This window comes from Balaenoptera physalus (genome assembly GCF_965194825.1).
Source record: "Balaenoptera physalus genome assembly, chromosome: 9".
NCBI lineage: Eukaryota > Metazoa > Chordata > Mammalia > Artiodactyla > Balaenopteridae > Balaenoptera > Balaenoptera physalus.
This window is the reverse complement of record NC_138888.1, coordinates 32,964,188-32,989,078: the sequence shown is the minus strand read 5'-3', so window position 1 is coordinate 32,989,078 and position 24,891 is coordinate 32,964,188. Positions and strand designations below refer to the sequence as shown.

Below are 24,891 nucleotides of genomic sequence, written 5' to 3'. Positions count from 1 at the left end.
ATAGTATTTTTAACTAAAATATGCATCCTAATTGTATTTTTAATTTTTGTGTGTTAAGTGGTGTTGTCAAATAGATAATGAGAATCATTTTAATGAGTAAAAGAAGAAAACCACAGATTATTCTTGTGATCAGGAGAAAAAAAAGAGAGAAAGATTAACATAATAGTAATTACCTGAGCAGACGGATTCCTAATCCTAGAAATAAACATGCTAATTAAGCTACACTACAGAATGACGAGATATTAAGGTCCTCTGAATCTGGAGACATTCTTATTCTAATTTACTAGTGTAACTTAATTCTCATTATATTAAAAAGTGCTTAATCAACCAAATCATTTTTAATTATCAAATTTACTGAGACAGTTTTAATGTTTTTGTAAATTTCTTCCAAGTGTGAGTTAATATGGGGCAGTCTTTTTCATCAGTGTATTTATGGTTTATTCGATACTTGCATTTTTCACAGAGCAAGATTCAGTTTTTTGTATCACTAACAAGACACTCTTTCTTTGTGCTTGTCGATGGGGTTTTAATCGGGGAATCAAATATCATAATGCTGACCATTTCCTAGCTACCCTATCCTGCCTTCCTTTAAAGACGAAAAAAATCATTACTGGTAATTGAAATTTACGGTCCCTTGGCTGATTTAAATGAGTTACAGATTTTGATACTTCTATAACCAAACATTTTGAAGGAAATTAACAGGAAGAATGGGAATAATGGATGGAAAACAAAAGTTTGTGTGAATAAGTAAAGGTGAGACAGAAGCAAGCACCATTATTTTCATACTTACATGTGCACAAGAAGCTTAAATTATCTAACCAGTAACTGATCAACACAAAGTAGTTTTTGGAAGGTTACCTGGAATACATACAATTAGCATAACATTTCTTAGTGGTTGAATGCATGTCTTTATGGAGAAATAGACTTTTAGGATAAAAAGATTCATTTTGGAAAAAATTCTAGAGATAGTTTCTAACCGTTTCCCAAAATATTTGTGTGGGAGCGTGTGTGTGTTGTGGGTAGGGTGGGAGGGGAGGGGAGAGTTGCACTTTCCTGTCGTTTTTCCTATACTTATATTTTAGTTGTAACCATGCTGTGCATTTCTTTTATATCTGGAGATATTTTAACTATACTAAAAAGTGGGAAATACTTAAGACAGTTATATAAATTTAACTCACCTCAGTTTTAACACCGTTCAACAGGCATTTATTGAATAACCATGATATAAAAAACATAGGACTGGCAGTACAGAGCTATACAACCTTAAAAAATATATCACTCCAACCACTTAGACCTTGCTACTTAAAGTGTGGTCCGTGGACCAGCAGCACAGGCATTTCCCAGGAATTGTTAGAAATACATCATTTCAGGCTCCACTCCAGCCCTTCTAAACCAAAATCCACATTGTAACAAAATCCCCAGGTGATTCGAGTGCACATTAAATTTTGAGAAATACTATGTCAAAACACCATAATATAAGGAAAGACAGAGACACTAATATTTTTTAAAAGGCAATAATTTCATAAGAAATGCTCTAACAAATACTCTGGGACAATAATAAAATCTAATTCTGGTTACAGGGATTTGCAGTAGTTTTGAATCTGCCCTTTTCTATGTTATAGTTTCCACACGATACATCCATTTTCTAAAGTGTGTCTCTGGTCAAATATGTTTTGAGAAACAGCGCACAAGGTATACTACTGCTCAGAGGTGACACGTGCACAATAGTATGTTAAAGATTCTAAGAAGTCCTAAATAAATAAGTCTGTTTTACTAAAATACTTAGACATGTAACTTCTAGTTTCTTTACATGGCACTACCAACATTGTTTAGAACTAGGGTTCTATGGAACACACTTTGGGATACACTGTATTTTATGACTTTGCTCATGAATTCTTTACTAGGATTCTTCTGCTCTCCATTAATTCCTCTTGTTTCTTTTTAGAGTTAAAAAGTATCCAGAATAAATTCAACCTTGAATATAGGTATGAACAAAAAATACAATTTAGCTTGGATACAATGTATGTAATAACATAGACAGAATCAGCTGTTCTGTTAAAAATCATCCAGATCTGCATAGATAAGATTATCTTTGAACAAACAGTATGCTAAAGTCTGGCCTCCACATATCATTGAAATTAAGCCAAACCCTGCAAGTAATGAAAGGGAAGTTTTGGTTAACTACTAATAATGAATAATTCATTGGTGAGATTATGAATAAGAACAATCGTCATGACTAAAATAATGTTCCTGAAACTGACATAGCATTTGAAATAGAGGAGTTTATAGATTCAGCTAAAAGAGAGTAGGTATATATTCTGAGCTGGTAAATTATTGAAATTCAAAACTTCCTTCGGGAATAGGTGCATGGTTCTCTCAAATTAATAGTAAGGAGCTCTTAAAACTCAGAAATTCAAAGGCAAGGAGTCAAAGCACATGCCAAGGAATTTACAATTTTCAATTCTTTTAGCTCCTGAGACCTGCCATTTGTTTGTGTTGTTGCTATTTTAAAATATTCTTTAAAAGGTATTTCCCCCCTCTAATTATAAAAGGAAAACATGCTTGCTAATGTGGAAAATATTTTTGAGTATCGAAAAGATTTTGAAAACAAGAATTCCACCTACCTGAGCTATTTGGTTTTATAAAAATGCCTTTAGCTCTGATTTCATTGGCCCAATGATTCTTGTTTGTTTTAAAATATTAGTCAGGCCTTAACAGGGCTTCCATAAATCGGTTGCTCCTTGCATGGTAGTAACTGCATAACTCCCATGAAAGATAAAAGTCCCTGAGGTAAGAGCCCTTAGTGAATCAGACCTGACAGGACCACAGAACTTCCTCACACAAAGACGCACATCCAATGTGAGACCACAAGATAGAATTTCCAAGATGTTTAGCCACTATTCTCTTATTTTTAAATTGTTAACTCAAAAGAAAAATCAAAGGCGGCTACCTCAGATATCATTTGGCAACTGTCCCCTGAGGAATCCAAACTTGATTATTGAAACTGAAATTGTTACCCAACTATTTTAGCAAATTCTATTAGCGATTTCATTATGCCAAAGTTAACTCGCCTTGTCATCAGGGTTGCATTTGATATGTGACTTAGTTGGCTAGGCCTCAATAAATTTTGTGGTATTGTAAATAAAACCCAAAAGAGAGAAGTTCTTGTTTTTCATAGAGAAAAGATGATTTCCACTTGGGCTCATAAAGCATTTCTTTAGTACCATTTTTCTGATTTATTAAAAATCAACATCTTGGGAAGAAGGCTTATGAAAAATAAAACATCTGCTTTCACAAGTGTTTTCTGTATGCACTAAACAATATTGGAGAATTATGGATATGCAAGGTAAGTGGAGAATTAAACTTGAGTGAAGGAGGCTAGTAATATAAATAATACTGGTACTAAAAACAGATAACTCGACTTTAGGAAAACAATGTGGTAAAGTGCTGCATTTCCATTTCTCATCACTAAGCATGACAATAATTAGATAAAAACTACTGCCAAGTTTACTGAAAAGAGGAAATCTAAAAATATTTTGTGGTCAGTGTCTGGCTTAATCTAAAGAAAAAGCTTTAGAAAAGCCTACTTTCACTTGCTTAATTTTCTTACTACATATGTGATTGATGAATTCAGTTATTCAACTGGTGGACAGAAAAGAATTAATGAAATAAAATAGTCTCCCTTCTTCTTGTACTACTATAAAGACAGTAATACTATTCATGTAGAAAGAGAACCAAAAGAATATGTCACAAATATATATCCAGTGTTTTATTCCCTATAATTTTAGAATGATAAAACCTTTGAGTAGTCTTCTGGCCCAATTATCTGACCCACATAAAAATCTTTTTATGCCCCCAGTTTATATATAAATATATATTTATATTAAATAAGTATCATATATACATATATAACACATATGGATATCATATACATATATATATATATATATATATACACCTAAAGCAGCCCACCAATGTGATGTCAAAGGGAATGCCAACATAACTGCAATAGCAAAAAAAAAAAGGTCTTGTTCACTTTCGAAACATATATTACTGTTTTACTCATGAAGAAATACTTATGTTTGGTCAAATCATATCTCCATAACAAAGAGAAATCTTACCCATATTCATGAAATCAAGTAGCTCCAAAGTTGTACCTAAGTCATTGTCTAGAAAGGTCATTTGTTAAGTCAGGTATTTGAAACTCCTCTCCTAGGAATGAGGTCAAGAATTGTCAGGTTCTCAGACCAGCTCACAAAGTCGACTTGAAGTAATATGCAGCAGGAATAATCCTAACACCGCCCTGAATCCTCAGTGCCTGGCTCTCTTCGGAGTTCTCAGCGACTTCACTCTGATATCAGATCTATTGAGCAATATTTGTTAAGCATTTCCCATGTGCCAGGTGTTAGACAATCAACTTGTAACTTTTCTGGATCCAGAAAACCTACTGCCTATCTTGACCTTGAAGACTGAGCCACAGTAGGCTCCCAAACCTTTTTGCAAATATCCCATGGCTGTCTTCCAGGAATACTGAAGCCCCAAAGTAAAATAGAGAATTTGAGATGGGGTTAAGTCGTTCTCCAAGTTACTAGGAGTGTTTGCGTCTGAGGAAATTGATGCCAGGAGATTGATACACCAGCATTTTCTAATAGCATTGATGTTGAGACGTGGCAATTCATTTGAAAACTGTGTGTTCTTAAGTTGGAGACTGATTATACCCATCAGTAGATCAAGGCACTGAAAATATGCGTGATATTTAAGTAGTTAATAAATAATAACTTTGAATTATAACTTGTGCTTGATTACTACCTATAGTTTGACTAGTATTTTTTTTTTAATAATGGAATTCAGTAAGAGAGAAAAAGTTACAATAGAAGGGTAAATTTTGAATAAATGGATGAAGGAATGGATGAAACTACCTGTTAGTCAGTAATTATTACAGGCTAGACACCGTGTCAGACACTTTCTGTCACTGAAACTTCACTAGGTATGTCTCAGTTTGTAGAGGAGGTAACTAATGGAAGGGATGCTGTGCCTTGCCTTAGACTACACACCTGATAAAAAGTTAGGACTGCAATTTGAATCCATTTTATTCTGACTCCAAAGATCACAAGTAGAAACAAAAACGCTTTAGTCTTAGAACCTTATATTCTTGTTAAAATAGTTGTTGGGAAGTTTGCAAGCCTGTAAATACACGTTTCCTCAGGTCCCAGTTCCCAGTCTTTGGCCAATTTCTGCCTCAAGAAAGGATTTGGAGGGAAAGTATTCTAACAGAGGCAAACCCTGTACAACTGATGATGAGTTGAATGAGAAAGGAGAATAGTAAACTGCTACATTTCAGTACCCTTTTGAATTGGAAGATGTAGCTAATTAAAACCTCTCTGAGGAAATGGTAGAAGAACTTGGTGGGGGAGAAGGAGTGAGGGGAGTAGGTGAAGAACTTTCATCTTTCGTTTTTATTACTTAGCCATCAGAGGACACTATGCATACAACAAAGTTCTACTCTTATGAATCGATTTAGGTACAACATCCAGATTGAGTACATGCATGCAACAAAGTTCTACTCTTATGAATCGATTTAGGTATAACATCCAGATTGAATATTTTGTTTCCTTTATTTTATTTTGCTCACCAGTTGAAGTGATGGCAACATGAAGAATAGTTACTGAAATACCATACTCCCTAACCCATTCTTTTACCACCAGAACAAAAAGCAATCCGCAAACAAAGTAGGTGACCTCTGATGAGACCAAAAGAAGTGCAATAAAAGGAACAATAGAATTATTTGGGATTAGAGCAACTAATAATTCTGAAAACAATTAATAACAGAACCACTACAACCTATTCTGCAAAAATATTTTCGTAAGAAAATTTTAATGTTCCATCTCTTAACATTCCTCATATTTGAATAAGAACTTTTAAAATATTCCATCTCTAAATAATTTTTGAACTTATAGAAAAATAACTATATAATTTGTTTTATATTTTTTATGCTTAGCATTTTAGAAGGTAAAATACAATAAAGAAAAGTTACAATGTAATCAATGCACGCTGATCTGTAACTAGATTGCAAATCTCATTTGAAGATATATTAAAAACTAATGAAAAATTCAGCTCTGGGTTTTCAGAAAAAAATGTTAAGAGCTTATTGAACAATAACGTTTCTTTGGTACCAGCTATTGCCTAACTTGGAAATGAGTTCCTTTGTGCCTTTGTAATAAAGTGGTATGTTCAGATAGTCATCTGGGAAACATAACGGATAACCATGGATGAAAGAACGTCTCATAAATGACTCATGAGAATGGAGGTACCCTTCTAAATCCACCAGTTGTTTCAGAGTGCTGTCCCTGAACATGTATAAAGAGTTAGTTATTTACAGGTCAGTACCACAGATCTCTAAGAGCCTTGAACATGTGAAGAGTCATGTACTTTGATATGGATCTTTAAGACTATGGTGGTTCCAAAGATGAGATCCATCAAACTTTAAAATGACAAATATATGTGATATACCACCAAGGTCCCTTTATAATGATATCACTTTCCATAAAAATTACCTTTCTTTCCTTTTAAAACACAGCAAATGATTGGTATGTTCGTATAATTTAGGAATTGATCAATCTAGGCAGGCAAACTCCATATTTTTCAACGCAAAAAGTAAAAGTCACATTATGTTTTATTGTGCATAAGTAATTTATGAATGGCATGCCAGCAATTGCCTAGTGGGTGAGCAAGACATGAAGCAAGTAAGCAAGCCTCAGGTGCCAGCCTTATAAAAGACCTCACACTTATTCCTCTTCAATTCTATTTAATTCAACTCAACAGGTTTCAAAAGTTGAATGGAGAACTCATACTAGCTCCTTTTCTACCGTATGGAAATACAATTTCAGTATGTCCACCCTCTAAAATCAAGGCTGTGGAAGGAATTATATGGTGGTATCATATCGACACCAGCTCTTCCCCTCACATTTCCACTCCTGCTTCCGCCAGTGGTTCACAGAACTTCCATGTTATTATAGGGAAATAGAGATGCCTCTTTTACCAGTATTTACAGATTGTATAGGTTAACTTGCAGCTGCTTAGAGATAGCGAACAAGTCTTGAACAAGCTGTATTTGCATATATTGATAGAGAAGCATTATGCTTTGTCTATGATATGAGAGACAGCATGATTTAAAGGACGTAGTATAAAATTTGAAGTCAGGATACCAGTGTTCTAGTCTCACCTTATAGCTTAAGAGTGATATGACCTTGAGCAGGATTTTAACCTTTGGGTTAGTCTGATTCTTCCTCTATAAATTGGGAAATGGAGTACTATCTCATCTACCTCAAAAAATTGTTGAGAGGATTTTATTTTAAGATGAAAACAGTTTTTAATCTATTCTCTGTGATGCACGGGAAAGATATTACTAGTCAAATGTCTTAACTGGACTCATACTTTCCAGTGTCCTTGCTAAGCCTGATCTCCTGGGTAACAAAATTGTTGAAACAGACAAGAGCGCTGACCCTCAATACATGCCCAAGGCTCTGAGATTACTCTTACATTTTATCTCCAAGATTAAACAAGTCTGGATTCTCAAAGTAATAACTTTGAAGAGTTATAGCACTTATCTCTTCAAGCCCCAAACTAAAGATCTAATAGGCTAAGAGTTTATTGATATCTTTGTACAAATGTTAGTTGTTTTGAGAGAGGAAAGAACGACATAAACTGCGCCAGGCATCCTGAGGATCTTCACTAATCTCTGCTATGTCAAAACACAGCTTTCTCCAGTAAGCCTGTGTCATTGTCCTATCTTTCATTGACTGACTCAAAGGCAAGAGTTAAATAATAACAGTTGGATTTTAAATCTGTCCCCCTACCCCAAACACACACACAACCCATACTTAACTCTTTCCTGTGACTATTTCTTTATCATTTGTGAATAGGCTTGAAAGAAAAAAGTTAATTCAATCTTCAATAGGGAAATGCATGAAGAGGAATTTAAGATAGAATGTTAGAACTCTTGTATCTCATTAGAATGAAAGTTTCTTGTCCTAACATGCTCTTCGTCTATCCCAAATTGAGTCAATAATGGCACAAAACAGGGTTACCCATTTGAGGAGGCTATTCTGAAGCTTTTTATTTAAATTCAGTAGTTTTAGCTGAGCAAGTTTCCTATCCAAGTCACATTTGGCTTCAGGCAATTTTTGTATATTTGCATTCTTGTTCCAAAAAATGATGCCCAGTGGTTTTCTAAAGAATTGCACGGTTTGAAGAATCCACAATTCATTTTTAAAAAGGTGGGAAGAAATTTAACGGAATGTTAAGAATAATTATTTCTTCAACAAAAAATGGTAAATTTAAAAGAGATTAATTTTTTCCTAGTATATTCTTTCTGATCATTTTTCCTTTGCAACAAGTTTTATACTATTTTGGGGAAAGAAAAAAAATCAAACTAAGCAGAAATGTACAAAGCAGAAAATGAAAGTCCTCTGTCATTCCAGCTGGGAGATAACAGTTTGTTGCATAATTCTCCAGATTTCTTACCACTGACATGATGTATTTTACTCTACTCTACAAAAATGAATAATTATACTATACGAACTGTCTTGTAGTCTTCATTTTCCATTTCATATCTCACAAATATCTTTCTACGTCAGTATATTAAGCCATTCTTCCTCCTTTCCTTTGAAAAATATTTAATGCACCAAAAATTTCCCCATAATATCACCAAATAAAAATTCATATAGTAAAACTATCCACCTATTTCATCCTATTCCATCTTTTAGGAATAGTCACTTAAAAAATTTTGATGGCACGTTTCCACATTTTTGGAGTCAGATATAGGATACAGATGGCTGAGAAGAAGGCCTGATATTTTTAAAATTTTTATAAAACAAAAACTATTTTGATTTTTGGAGGCATTTAGTTCACTAACTAACAAAGATGGAAAACTAAAACCAATTACCTTTATAATTTGTGTTGAACCATGAGGGATTTGTTTTGAAATCAGATGGTGCCAGGACATCCAACTCATACACCCTGAAGATGTTACAAATGAACATAGTTTACTCTGGAGGAGGCAGTTCATAACTTTGCACGTCAAGGTTTTGCACGTCGAGTCTTCCCACACAAGGGTAAGTCATCAGCTTTAATCACTTTGTGGCACATTTGAAAACTGGCCGACCTGAATGGCAGCCAAATAACCTCTTTATCCACATTGTCTTCTTTGTCCAATTAAGTCTGCTTTGTTCTCCAAGTGGACTTCATTGTATTTGAGGTCTCAGCTGTAGTCTTGGAGGGACCTTCTATCAAATGTGGGAGAAAAAACTGATACTGTGATGAGGGCATAGACTGGGAAGCAACAGGACCCGGGTTCTAATCCTGACCGTGCTGTTAACTATGAACTTGGGAAGGTTGCTTAACCTCTCTGGGCTTCAGTTTCTTATCTATAACTTGAAGCAATTAATCTCTGAGATCCCTTCCTGTTCTAAAATCTGAGTCTACAGAGACATAGAAAACAAATTTATAGTTGCCAAAGGGGAAAGTGTAGGGGAGGGATAGATTAGGAGCTTGGGATTAGCAGATACACACACTATATATAAAATAAACAACAAGGGCCTACTGTATAGCACAGGGAACTATATTCAATATCTTGTAATAACCTATATTGGAAAAGTATTTGAAAAAAATATATATATCTGGATCACTTTGCTGTACACAAGAAGCTAACACAACATTGTGAATCAACTTTATATACTTCAATAAAAAAATAAATAAAACGATTTCAGAATGGAGGAAAATGCAAATTAAATCTGAATCTGTAAACTACACATCTCCTACCTTGCCCGAGTTTGTAGTTGCGTGCAGCTGGTCAGTCAGCTGCCTCCTGGAGCTTTAAGGTCCGATTACTTCAAATTCCTCACCTCTGATTCCCATTAACTACAAACCCTTGAAATCCCATGTTCAGAGAACCCTGAATATTCTCAGCCCCTCCCTGCTCCGGGTACTGTCTTCGCCATCTCCAGTCCCAGGCAATAGCTGAAACTGTGGGTGAAAACCGGACTCCTCCTCAGTGGGTTTGCCTGCAAGCAAGCTTCTTAACATTATTCCCATTGCGAAAGTCAGTATCATCATTTCTGGGCCCTGATTTGAACATTGAAATGGAAAGGCCCCAATTCCCTGCTTACACAATAAAATTCAATTGTATAAACAATCGACTTCTAGGAAACTCTTTGTAGCTATACATAATGTATTTCAAGGAAATCAACATATTGGCAAGCTAAATTTGTAAAGATAAAATTCAACCATAGCAAGACAAGAAAAATTACCTGTAAACATGCCTCACACTTACATAAAAATATCTTTAAAAATACATGTATTACTTTGTCCTCATGATAACCCTCTTTTGGATTATTAACCTCCATTTGACAAATGAAGATAACTGAAGTAAGAGAAGCTCTCTGGCTTAGTCATGATAATCCAGGAAATTAGTAAGAACCTGGGCCGGAATGCAGATCTCTTGACTCTCAGTCCAAAGCTATTTCCAATATATATCAGAAAATATTTAAATTGGATGTAGATTATCTCTAAATTCCCTTCTGGTTCAAACGTGCTCTGATTCAACATCAGCCCAGGGAGTAATAGCTTCACTTTCTTTCTGTGATCATCCTCCAGAGGTTAAGAGGAACGATCCTGCCTGGTTCTATTCACTCCATTTCATGATTGTTACTCTTACCATTTTCAAAGGTGACACATTTGCTTATTTTTACTTTAAAAAAAAATTAAGAAAATACACCATTAAAAAAATTTGCATCATTTATTCTATAAAGACATGTTGAGTATTCAGCATGAACTCCTTTCATATTGGATCTGAACTTCTGAATTGCTTGAAGGCGATGTGCTACTTACTTGAGCATCACGCAGTACATGCCCAGAGCCACGTAGTACACAGTGTAGAAGAGGATGACACATATGAGAAGTTTCTGCAAAACAACCTGAAGAGAACACAGGGGTGAGCTCCAAGAGCCTGGGCTTTTTCACACGGTTGTTGGTAATGAGTCTGACAAACAAAAGACGATGAATGACTGCTAGATAGCGTTGGCTAGGCTTGTTTTGCTTGGAGACCCATGGGGTGGGAAGGACTTCAAAGTACACAATGAAAGTGTTGCTGACGGGAGAGGCTGGCATAGTACATATTTGTAGCAAGGATTAATGCAGTACGTAAATCCACACCACCTGCTCTCCATCTACCACAACAAAGTTCCTAAGTGCCAATACTTATATTTTTACTTGACCAAATGATTCTAAATCTCAGCTGCCATGATAGTAAAAATATGAGAACGGCTAAGAAATTTTGAAAAGTATAAACATAAAATTACACAGCAACAGTTAAACTCCTGTGCAAGAATTTACAGAGCAATTGGCTAAAACACAATAGATGGTCCTGAAATGGATCTTACCACATATGAGACTTAAGAAGGAGACATCGCAGATGAATGGGGAACAGAGGAATTATTCAACAAATAGTGTTGTGAATATTGTCTAACTTCCAGAGAGAAAAATCCCATTAGATTCCAGTCTTGCATGAGACACCAAAATAAACCTCAAATGAATTTAAGGCCTAAATGCCAAGAAACAGAACAGGGGAAAATATCTGCAACATACATCACAGGCAAAGGATTGATATCTATTCAATACCATATATAAACACACACGAATATAAAAAGGACAGACAAACCAATGAAAAAAGTGACAAAGTATATAAATAGGCAGTTCATGTGAATAAACATTTTAAAAGTCAATGAGCAATTGAAAATGTGCTGGACCTCACTATTACTCTTTTAAAATACAGTCTTGTGAATATAATAAATATGTTGGCATTTCACATCAGAATTTTTCAGTTTACTCTTTTTCCTTTTGAATCTTTTAAAAAGTCATCTTGTTTAGTCAACACTTTACGATTATTTTCTCTGAATAACCAATTCACCAACTTTACCAAGTCTTTTAATTGGTCGGGGTACAGAAGGAGCCCTCCACTAAAGCCCAGAAGAGAAGAAAGTTAGCACAGAGTACACCACAACCGACTGGCTGAATGGACTAAATTTACAGATTTACCAAGAACTCACTTCTTCCAACTATCTAAAAATGGGTTGTCTCTTAGGCCTAAGAGGGCCGTAAGAAACCCAGACTCCAGGGTTCTGAGACCTTCAGAATCCCACTCCCACTCTCCCCATCCCCACGTCATTCTTAGCCCCTCCTACCCTTTGCCTGTAGACTCCCCTTTGCTCAGCAAGTCCCTTCTCTCTCTGTCCATCATTCTCATCCTCCCTTTGCTCTTTAGTATTTCCCACTCCTTGTCCCTATTCCTTCCTCCCTCATGATCCTTAGTCTCCTCTTATTCTCATTCTTTCCTTTTAAAATTTACTATTATTTTTCTTGAAATATATTTGACATTTAACCATGTGCACATTTAAGGTGTATACGTGTTGATTTGATACATTTACATACTGTAATGTGATTGCCATTGTCGTGATAATTAGCACCTCTACCATGTTAGATAATTATCAGTTCTGTGTGTGTAGTTGGAATAATTAATATCTGGTCTCTTTTCAAGTATGACAATTATAATATAATATGATTCTATGTTCACTATCCTGCGCTTTAGATCTCTAGGACTTATTTACTATTAGCTGTAAATGTGTACCCTTAAACAATAACTCATTTATTTTTTAAGACCTGTATAGCCTTGTGGTTTCATGATAGCTGACACAATGCTTTTTAAGGGAAGAAGTAAAAGAATGAGTGTAAAGGAGACCTTCTTCCCACAGCTGTCTTTCATTAGAGGATAAAAAATCTTTCCTAGAAGCCCCCATCAAATGTTCCATGATGTCTCAGTGACCTCCACTTCGTCATGTGCTCACTTCCTGAACTACCACAGGCAGAGGGAAAAGCAGTTTACCACGATAGGCTTCGAACATGGGAACTTTGCTCTCAGAGATAGGCACCTACTGCCTTAATACAATAAAAATTAGTTCTTTTAGCAAAGAAGAAGAAAGAAGAGAGGGGTCTGTTGTGGGGTGGGCAACTAACAGTGTCCTCCAGGCAGAGGAATCAAAATGGAAATAACAAAAAGCCCTCACTTGTAGAGAAGATGATTTAGAGGTCAAGAGAAAATATGAAAGCTTTACCTGAGTTGAAAGTCCAGATACTGTGCCCTTATTTAAGTTGGATGAATTCCTGCCCAATTATTGAGATGAGAATCTGCTGAAGGAATATGGTATTATGACAGGGAGCAACCCTGGGGCTTTTGCAGCCTTATAATTTTCTGGAGGGTCACACGTCTTTGGTTTGCTTTACTCTTTATTCTGTACATTAATATCAATTTGTTTTTCTTTTAATTTGGGCATTAATAGCCTCTAGTTGAAATATTTCTAGATGATTGCTTACTGCATTTCCATGCAAAATGAGATAAATAATACATAATCTCTATACTAATATATGGTCAAACAAACATGAAACTATTCTTATTTCTATGTTAATACTGAAATTTAAATAACATTTTAATTTTAAAATATACTCACTTGCTATAGAATTTTGCTTTCATAATCCAAGCAGAGGATTGTGCTACATACTTTGAAAACCCACAAATACTAAATATGTGTAAGATATTTGGAACTATTTTTTTTAATGAAATCATAATTTGTGGGAGAACGTATTTATTGACAAATTTAACATATAGATATACCTACTTTTCCCAACAAATTTATAAAACACTACATATAAATAGAATGATATAATAATGCATTTTAAAACTGTTTTTAAAGGAATATTTTGAAAAAACAAGGCACTCTTTTTGTAAATAATTATTTTTTCTGCCTGAATAATAAATCTAGATTTTCAAATCATGATTTTCCTATATGCAAATTCAATTGCCTCTGGTTACTTCTGCCTATAATCTGTACTCTGCACAGCCTACAAGAGTAACTTTCTAAAAGGCAATCAGACCATGACATTCCCCTGCTGGCTATCCTTCGATGGCTCCAGCCTGTCATCAAGATTCATTCATCCATTTTTTCATTTGACAAATAGTCACTGGACTGAGTGGCAATGTAAGATGAATTGGATGTGGTCCTAGGCATACACACCCAGTGTAGCAGTGGTTTTCAAATGTATAAATATCAGACTCACCTTGAGGGCCTGTTAAAACAGATTTCTGGGCCCTAGCCCCAGAGTTTCTGAGTCGGTAGTTCTGGGGTGGGCTCCAGGAATTTGCATGTCTAACAACTTCCCAGGGGATGCTAGCGCTGCTGCGTCTAAGATGAAGCTTTGAGGACCGCTGATCTAGAGGCAAGAACGGTGAACAGCTACAGCACTGAGGGAAAAGTTGGGGGTGAGGAGTGTACAGAGTACTGTGGAAACCCCAGGGAGAGACTAGTATGTGTGGAGCCGGGGTGGCAAGGAATACTTCTCCAGGAGAAAATGTTCAGCAGTAATGTTTCATTGAGGGCTTGCTATGTGCCTGGCACCATCTATGCATTCTCATGTAATCCTCATAAAAATTCTGGAAGGCAAATCTATTCATTTAGTTCAAGTCTATTATTATTATTATTTTTTTAGAGAGAAGAATCATGAGGCTCAGAGAGGTCTAGTTACTTTTTCAAAGTTTGTCAGTAAATTGCAGAACTGGGATTCAAAGCCTGCTCTCTAACTCTTCACAATTATGCTGGGATGAGGGTGAAGGGTTTTGCTTGAGGCAGGAGAAGTACCTGCAAAGAGGTGGCGGTGGGGAGGGTAGTGAGAGAGTTTAAAGAGTTGGGGTCAGCTCATGAAGGGAATTTTACGCTGTGATGAGGAACTTCCAATGTCTCTGAAGGCCAAGGGGAGACTGTGAAAGATTAAAGAAGGAGCAGTATAGACTGGAGAGGGGCCATTAAGCACTGAAAGAAATGATAACTTTGTGACATGATAGAGGTGTTAGCTAATGCTCTGGTGGTAATCATATTGCAGTATATAAATATATCAAATCAACTTGTTGTGCCCCTTAAACTAACACAGTGTTGTATGCCAATTATATCTCGATTAAAAATGCAAAACATAAAACAAAGTAAATGGGTTTGTAATACTCTAAGCCAGTGGTGGAGATGGAGAAGAAGACAAATGTGCGAGCTAGTGAGGAAACAGAATCAACAAGTTGTGGAGGTTAAGGGAGAGGGGAAGTCGATCTAGCCCCATTCTGTCCAACAGATTTCTATAAATAAATCATACATATTCCATAAATAAATAGATATTTATAATGCAAGCCACATGTATGTCATTTAAAATTTTCTATTAGCCACTTTCATAAAAGTAAAAAAAAACGGATGGAACTAATCTCAATAACATTTTATTTAACCCGATATATCCAACATATAATTTCAACATATTTTAAATATTAAAAGTTATTATTGAGATATTTGTTTGTTCACAGTACGTCTTAGAATCCCGGAGTGGATTTTACTTACAACACATCTCAACTTGAACTAGTCACTTTTCAAGTGCTCCATAGCGATGTGTAGCCAGTTGGTACTGTATTAAACAATGTGGCTCTAACCATTGCCTTTCCTTCCAGCCTTATCCCCTCAACCCTGCCCCAAACACTTGAGGGTCTAACTACACTTACTATTTATTGTGGGATTATTATGTGCCAAGCACTGTACCCATATTTTCTCATTTTATCCACCCCTCCCCCTACCCCACCATTATGGATTTGGGTGACTATCATCTGTATTTCACAGATTTAGAAACTGAGGCAAAGAGAGGTTAAATTTATCCCAGCTCATGTAGCCTGTATGTGTCAGGGCTCCAGTCCAGATTTTCTGGATATCAGAACTCTCTTCACCCTGGGGTGTCCTGCCTTCCACATGGTAGGCTTGAAATAAAAGCATGTTGAATAATCAATTCTAGTTCAACACTTTCTTTTTAAAATTATGGAAACTGAGACTTGGATAGGTTGAATGAATGGCCCAAGGTCATACCATTATTTAGTGCCAGAGGTGGGTTAGGGAAAAAAGTGGTATTGAATTACCAAAGGAAAGGCACTTAATAGTGCTGCCCAAATGACTGAATACATAACTTCATTCTGATACAAATATTATTAGTGCACTTTAGGAAAATCCAATATATAAGAACCAGAATTTGTAGCAGTCTCAATATATAGCTAGTGCCAAAATTTTTATTTATTCTTTTAAAGTATATATTTGGATCCTGAATCAAACTATTAAAAATATATTTATGTGACTTTTGGCTATTTGAAGTTGACGGGATATTTGATAATGTTAAAGAATTCTTGTTAATATTTTAAGGTGTTATCATGGTATTGTGATTATTTTTTGAGTCCTTATTTTTAGAGGTATATACAGAAATACTTGCAGATGAAATAATATGATTTCCGAGTTAGCCTCAAAGTAAAAGATGGGAGAATAGGTGGGGATGTAGATGTAACGAGACTGAATTTGGTTGATAATTGTGAAGCTAGGTGATGGATAAATGGAATTCATTCTATTTTTACATTTGCATGAATACACTTATTTGTTCATAATAATTTTGTAAAAAGTTCTCAATAAATTTATTTAACCAGTGAACATCCATACAGACTTTTAAAATATGATTTTATTAATTAAAAAATTGAGGAACATCCCTATTCCCTAGGAGATGGTGTAGGGGGTCACCCTTGTTTAATACCTATATGTGCCAGGAGCTGAGCTAGCGGCTTTGCAAACCTCATTTCCTCTAATCCTCACAACAACACTGCCCAATAGGAAGTCTTATCCATAATTTATGGTAAGAAAAAAAATGCTGGCACTTTGCCTTGTGTGCCCCTCTGGGGTCAAGGACACCACGGTTTCAGGGGGTTTATGAGTATGTACTCTGGACCATTGAGACGTGGGGAAGAGGGTCACTGGGCAGTTGCACAGACTCAGCAAAGTCCCAGGGACTGGAGGGCATGTCGTTCTGTTGGATTCTCCAAGGCAATGAGGAGGCATTTAGCTAAACGTTGTATCTTCCTTTTGGTTGCATTTCTGCTACAGCAAACCTAATTCTTCAGTTTCAAACACACACACACACACACACATACACACACACACATTTCTCAATATTGTCTTGTACCTTTGTGAAGGTCACTCTTAGGTACTGCTGTTTCCTGTGTGTTCACCTCCTCTTTGGCACTCTAGCCATACTTAAGTACCGATACTTTCTGTTCCTAGGGAAGTCCAATGATATCCCCTTGTCTAAAATTAACTCCTCCTCTCTTTGGAAAGCTAACTCCCACTCATCTTGTCAGGCCTCAGCTGAGACCTCACTTCCTCCAAAAAGCTTTCTCTGGTTTATTATTCTTTGTCGGGTGGTCTCTAACACTCTTTTGGCCCTAACATAGCCCTCATTAGTGTGAATATGGGTAGCAATTGATTGTAACTGGAGATTTATCAGAGGAAAAGTCGTATTCATTTGAGGTTTCAGAATCCTCCCAGACCAGGACCAGTGTCTTTGTAAGGACTAGACTGGGACCAGGCAGAGTATGAGTATGTGCAGGTGGCTCCCTGAGGACTCAGAACTTTAGTGGAGCCTGAGTGCTCTAACTGCAGAACTCACTCAACTGTCTTGCCAGATCCTATACTGGTTTGACTGGGAATAATTCAAAAAGGAAAACCTACTCATTCCATCCTTCCGATTGATAGCTACCTTTCACTCTTCTCTCCATTTGTCTCTTAAATTTCTCTTATTGTCCATTTGATAACACTCTGATGGGATGTCTTCCACATGCTGTTTTATGGAATTTCTTCAAGGAATTGCTAAAAGATACGATACCTAATTGCTCTACGATACCCCATTTCATCTAGGAGGGATTGGGAGGGAAGGCATGTGTCCATTATGCTCACTAATGTATTTTTAGTGTTTGCCATGGTTCCTGGCACATAGTAGGTACTCAATGAAATGAATTGAATGACTCATTACGGTCTTAGGGTTAATAGAAGCATGGCTGACTTTCAGTCTGCACACGAGTTGTTTAAGGAGTATCCATTATTATTAGTCAGAGCCCAGACCGCAAAGAACACCACCTCGTATAAAAGCAATCTTTGAGTACAACGAGATAGTAATCAATCAGCAGATAATTATCAAGTGTTGATATTGTGCCCAAAGCTGTTTCAGACATTCTGGCATTACAAAGGAAGCGAGGCAGACAAAATTATCATACAGTAGACAACTAGAACAAGCAAATATATCCAACATTTATATGACCCTTTAAAGTATACTTGTACTGTATAGATTAGCTCACCCTTCAAAATAAACACATGAGGTAGGATTATAATCACCTCTTTATAGATAAAGAGAGGTTCAGAGAAATTAAGGATATTCACAAAGCTGGTCACTCGTAGAGTTGCGATTTTATACCAAGTTTATTAACTCTGAGGCAGAAATTAAACTTCATGGTTATGATCATAAGGGCAAAACTACCTCACAGAAGAGAGATGACCTAGGTTTCATAAAGATATAGACTGTAAGAATCATAATGGTCCACACTCTTCATATTTAATATCAGCCTACCTGTCCTTTAAGTGGTCCTCAAATTTTATTGTTCTTAAGAAATACAAAGTGTTTGCATGTGAAAAGTACAAATTCCTCATACCCCATACCTTATATATTCGGATTCTGTAGATAGTGGATAGGACCCAGGTGTTTGCATTTTAACAAATCTCTCAGATGATCCCAATGCAAAGATCTACTGAGGACATAGAAACGCGTCCAGGTGATAAATAGAAACCTAGCTTTCTCCTGTAGTTTCCTCCTGAGGCAGGATTTCTTAATGGGAATTGGATGGACAGCTAAGAAAACTGGGTTCCTGCGGTAAATGGACAAGATGGGCGAGAGACAAATTTCCAATGGAAATAAAAAAATAAAAGCTTTTACTTCACTAACAATAAAGAAATGCACACTAAAACAATGAGACGATACTGAGCTCCCACCAAGTCAGCCAAAGTAGTTTTCTTTTTTGAAAAAGAATAACTTGTTCTGGTGAATAAAATCTTCACTGTTCTAGACTGCTGATGTGAGTGGAATTTAGTGCAAGTCTATTAGAAAGCAACATATCAATACGTATTTTCAAAACACATACTGTGATTCTGAACCCAAATATATATTTCTGGTAAGAAATAAAAAGTCTGAATGGTGTTTGTCTTTACATGGTCAAAGCATTTCTTCTTTTTTTACTGTATTTTATAAATGTTTAATGAAAGAATGAAAGAAACCTAGTCTCTAGCAGTTACAGATTGCTAGATTGTGGCAAATTACTCAGAGTGATATTTTTATCTGTAAAATTAGGCGGTGGTGTTTTTAACCCTTTTGCACTCATTACCTTGTTGAAGAGCTAATGTAAACTATGGACTATGCAGAAAAATAGATATGCTCACATATACACAAAAAATGTGTGCAAATTCAGTGTTGTTAGGAACCTCAGAAGCCCACTGTGGATCCCAGATTAAGAATTCCTAATCTTGAAGGATAATTCTAACTCTAACTATACAGGCGTCATTTAAGTGCATTTAAAATTCTGTAGGGGAGAGATCATCCCCATCCCCACTGGAGAACTAAAGAAAGCATCTACCTGCTCATCATACCAACAACTATGGCAGATGCTGCAAACTATATAAATATTATTTGTAGGACTAGTATTTTAAATTATATATCAAATTTCTATATGTTCATTAGGCTCTTTCTCTAGCTGTAGGGAACAGAAAGAGCATGCCCTCTTAATGGTGATAATTGAAAAAATTTCAGAATCAATTGAGAAAACTTTTAGTAGCTGCTCAACTATACTTTGCCACCATTCAGGACCTATAGCAACTCAGAAGATAAGCACACAGTGGCACTGGAGACCCAATACATGCTTAGGACTAAACTCTTCTGGTCTCTGTTTCTCTCTGTGTTTTTCCTTTTAACTCTTCTCTCAACTAATCAACTCCCTCTCATGGAAATACAAAAAAAAAAAAAGAGAGAGAGAGAGAGTCTGACTAGATAAACCAATCACTATCTGATATATGGCACCCTGGTTGGATTGAGCGTTATCAGCAGGTGCTGACGGATAGTGGGTAGTTGGCTGGGCTGTGGATGGGGCTGTCTTTGAGTCAAATGAACTTCTCTAAAGCAAACAGGCGTGTCCAATTATAGAGTTCACGTCATACGAAGCATGGCAACCTATGTAAAAGGTACCCCACAAATGGGGACAGTACCTAGAATACTTCCCAGCAATCGGCAGGGTAACCAGCAGGCCTCTCATGTATTTGCTGCTGTTAAACTATTAGTAAGACAAACATCTGGAAAACAAGGTTAGATATAGACTTTTTAAACACTATATGATAGTGTTGGTTATCAAGATTGAGGTAGTTCTGGGGGTAGGGGAAGATGAAGTAAATTCTCTTGTTTTCATGTACTGGTTAGCAGTTTTCAGTCAATTCAGGCCTTCGCAATTTCTCTCCTAGCTTCTCAAGTTCAAAAAGTTCTAAAATACTAAAGAGGCCCCAGCTGCCTCTTTGATTTTCTAAATTCTAGCGATTATTTAAATAATATACATTCATTAATTCAGTCCCCAAAGTATTTGGTAAAAATATAAAAATATAAACAAATCTGACTGTCAACCTAAGAGTCACTGTGGAAAATTTGGAAAACAATAACATGAAGCAAAAAAACAAAAAAACAAAAAACCCCCCATAATTCATGATTCAAACAAATCTAGGTTAAACTGCTATTCAACAATAAATTGCTATCAACTCCTTTGGTCAACATCTGTAGCTTACAGTGATTGGAAGTCAGTGGAGGCTTTAGGCCCCTCTCCCATATCCTCATTTCAGTATCTAAAAACTATAAATCTGATAGGAAACGTGAATGTCTTAATGGTGTTTGTCTTTAGATGTGGAAATCATGGGTATTCCCTTCTCCCTTTTCTGTATTTCATAAATTTCCAGTGAAAGAAAAAAACCAGATTTCTGTATGTTACAATAATAGCAAGTCCTTCTTAAAACTGCCAAATATACTGGCATTCATTAGCAAACAAACAAAAAATATTTATGCAACCTGTTTTGAAAACTTGGGGAAGTTCCACTCTCTGTCTCTTTGACAAACACCTTGGGTTTGTCGGGTTTACTCTGAGGCAGTCACAGTGACATCTTGAAGCCAGAATACCTACCCTGGCCAGATCAGTTGACAGATTCCTGCAGGAAGTAGGGGTACAATGCAAGAACATGGAGCTCTAGATCTTGGTGCTTCTCTGATGGTATTTAGGTTACTGAGCTTCCCAGATTCCATTACCTTGTTCAGGTAAGGATAGCAAGGCCTGCTCAATTTTGCATATTTTGACAACACTCATTTCACCAGTGGAAAAAAATAACTTGTTCTTATGTTCATTAACAAAGTCTTTGGGATAGGTTTTAATAGTAATTTTTGAACTGCCTGATAACCTCTTCAAGTGCAGATTCCTGATAGGGATATTTCAGATGCTAAACAATAGATACTGGGGTGTAGCGCAACATTCATCTATGTACACAGATCTCAAACTATATTATACCAAGGTATTTTGTGTTTGACACAAAAATATATTTTCAAAATAAATCTTTTTTTATATTAATATTCATATTTTCCCCTTTAAATGGCTCAAAACTTAACTACAGCCTTTGTAAAAAAGATGACTAGGTCTAATATGCAAGGGTAAAGTGAAATTGAAACATTTATTTCTCAATGGTAAAAACTAAAAATAAAATTTTCAAAGAATTTAAGTATTTTTTTCCCAAACTCTCAGATGAGCAAGGACATTTCCTATATAGCCACAAAACTATTATCATACACAGGAAATTTTACATGGATACAAAATATGATTCATATAGAGTCCACATTGAACCTTCTCCAATTGTCCTCAAAATCTGAAGAACCTAGAATCAATTAAATTTTCACATGTTACATTTGGTTGCCATAGCTCTTTAGTGTCATATTCTGAATTTGTCTGATAATTTCCTCATGATTAGAGTCTCTGGGGAAGAATTCTACACAGGTAACATTGTGTATTTCCCAAGTGTCTCATGAGGAGATACATAATATCACTTTGTCTCATTATTAGTGGTGGTCAATTTGACCACTTGGTAAAGGTGATGTCTGCCAGATCTCCCTATTTTAATTGTACAGTTAATCTTTTGCAGTTGATAAGTAATCTGTAAGGCCGCACTTGAGACTATGTGAATGCCCTGCTTCTTCAAAACTTTTTACCCATTAGTTTTTCACATCCATTGATAGACCTTGTCTGAATCAATTATTTACACTGGTGTTGTAAAATGGTGATTTTCTCATTTTATTTTTTCCTCTACATATTAGTGCACACTCGTCTATAATTTCCCTTCTTACCCTTGAACTTATGTATTTATTATTCACCTATTTTTGGTAACATGTTCTTTTTTATATTTTCAGTATGTTAAAATGCATTAATACCATGATTTTTGTTGATGCTAAAATTGTCCCAAATTTGACCACTTTGAGCACCTATATCTCCAGTGTTCATTTTATGTATCCCTATCATTTTCTTTGTACTTGTTTTCTTTCCCTCACAATCTGACATTCCAATGAGATACTGACTTTTTCATTACTATATTTCCATGTGATTTTTCATCTACCTGTGAGCTTTCTACTCTTTCCCATTACTTTCTGTCTTTCTATCTATTCAAGGATCAATATCACAGTTTTAATTACAGAAGCTTATAGTATGTTTTAATAAAGTCATCCCTCATTGTTCATTTTTTAGGGTTCTCATGGCTATTTTAATGTTTATTTTTCCATATAAACTTCAAAAATCTACTTGAATAGCTACATAAAGTAATCTTTTGTTTTTCTTATTACGATCATGCTAGATTTATGAATAAGGTGGGAATAAATGATAGTTTTATAATGTTTACTCATGTTATCCAAAAACAAGAAAAATCCCCAAATTTATGCAAATTCTTTTATATTTTTCAAAAGTATTTTAATTTTTCCTCACATAGATTTTACACATTTTCTATTAAGTTATTCTTAAATGAGTTCTCTTTTTGCTACTAATGTAAACTGAAGCTTTATCTTCTGTTACATCACCTAATCAGCTATTGTTTGTGTATAAAAAGGCTTATGATGTTTGTTTTTAGTTTAATATTCTGTTACTTTTACTGAATTTCTAAAAATTATATTAGTGTTTTCAGTCTTGTATTTTTCCAAATATACTGCAATATCATCTGTAAATAGAGATAGTTTCACTTCTATTCCAATTCTCCTGGCTCTATTGTTTATTTGAGTCTGATTGCATTGACTAGTGCCTCTACTACACTGTTATTTATTTACTGATATAAAATTTTAATGAATACAAAAAATAGTAATTACAGGATTATAGTCCTAATTAATACAGGTGAAAAAATTCTTAACAAAATATATAGCAAATTAAATCCAGAAAAAAGTAAAAATAATAAAATATGCATCACTGAATTTTGTTAGAGGAAAAAATGGCTGAGTGCACAGTAGGGAAACAATTAGCTCTCACTCCCACAGTCTGTTTTCCTCTGTGCAGCCAGAGAGAGCCTGTAAAGACCTGAGTTGGGCCACCTCCCTCCTCAGTAATAAACTTTCTATGGCTCCCACCCCCTTCAGTAAGGCCCAGCTCCTCAGGTGCCATTCCACAGCTGATGCCCGCCCACCTGCTCTCTGGTCCCAAGAGACACAGTTAGACTTGCGGTTTCAAGAACTTTCCCAGTTCAGTGTCACACCCAAGCATAGGCACATGCTAGTTCTTGGGCCTGGAAACCCCTCCTTACCTCATCCTACTGTAGGGTTCCATAAATTAGAAGCGCTCCACACAATCCCTGGTCTCGATTAAGGAGGACCATGGGCCAAGAATGACTCACCTCTCGGTACCCCAAACTCTACGGCAGAGAGAGCGGAAGGCGAAAAGTCCTAGGACGACAGCATCCTCTACATCCGGGCCCAGAGGCTAGTAGGGCGAGGGTCCCAGTGGCTGGCAGCCCGAAGCCCACCCACTCACCAGCTTCCAGCTCACAGCCCGCCCACCCTGTGAACTGGGCGGGACCGGGGCGGGGCCTTCAAGCTTAGTGGACTCCCCATTCGTTTGGCCCTGGTCGGGGCGTGACCTCGGCTGACCTGCGCTCCGAGCCTCTGTTTACCGCGTGTAAAAGGCACGCAAGGCCCCGGGCGCCGCCTTCAGGCACCTGGAGGAAGGAGGGTCGGTGCGGAGCCGGAAGAGCACGCAGCCAGGCGGAGTCGCGGCTCTTACAAAGGCGCAGAGGTTGGTCCTATTCTCTTCCTCCTCCTTCCTTGCTGGACGCCTAAGAGCCTCCTGGGAAGCAGCCCGACCCAGGGCTCGGGTGTCCACCGACGCGGTGCACTGATTCCCCGCCCCCGCCATACACACACACACACCAGCCACCTCTAATATATATATATATTTTTTTTATAAATTTATTTATATATTTATTTATTTTTGGCTGTGCTGGGTCTTCGTTTCTGTGCGAGGGCTTTCTCTAGTTGTGGCAAGCGGGGGCCACTCTTCATCGCGGTGCGCGGGCCTCTCACTATCGCGGCCTCTCTTGTTGCGGAGCACAGGCTCCAGACGCGCAGGCTCAGTAGTTGTGGCTCACGGGCCTAGCTGCGCCGCGGCATGTGGGAGCTTCCCGGACCGGGGCTCGAACCCGTGTTCCCTGCATTGGCAGGCGGATTCCTAACCACTGCGCCACCAGGGAAGCCCTCTAATATATTTTTAAATAGTAGTGGAGTTAGTGGGTATGCATGCCTTGTTTTTGGCCTTAATGTGAATGCCTCTAGTCTTCGCTAGTAAGTAACATACTGACTTTAGGACTG

General features: G+C 36.7%; 1 protein-coding gene across 1 annotated transcript; it reads right to left on the bottom strand.

Moving 5' to 3' along the window:
* Positions 1-1,068: 1,068 nt before the first annotated feature.
* Positions 1,069-24,439, bottom strand: TMEM244 (transmembrane protein 244; the record flags this gene model as incomplete). The annotated part of the gene is made up of 6 exons (XM_082474036.1): positions 1,069-2,150; positions 3,959-4,003; positions 5,633-5,758; positions 8,945-9,018; positions 10,888-11,010; positions 24,198-24,439. The coding sequence occupies 6 exons, from the start codon at positions 24,437-24,439 to the stop codon at positions 2,056-2,058; spliced, it is 705 nt and encodes a 234-aa protein (XP_082330162.1). The 3' UTR covers positions 1,069-2,055.
* Between the last annotated feature and the right edge of the window lie 452 nt (positions 24,440-24,891).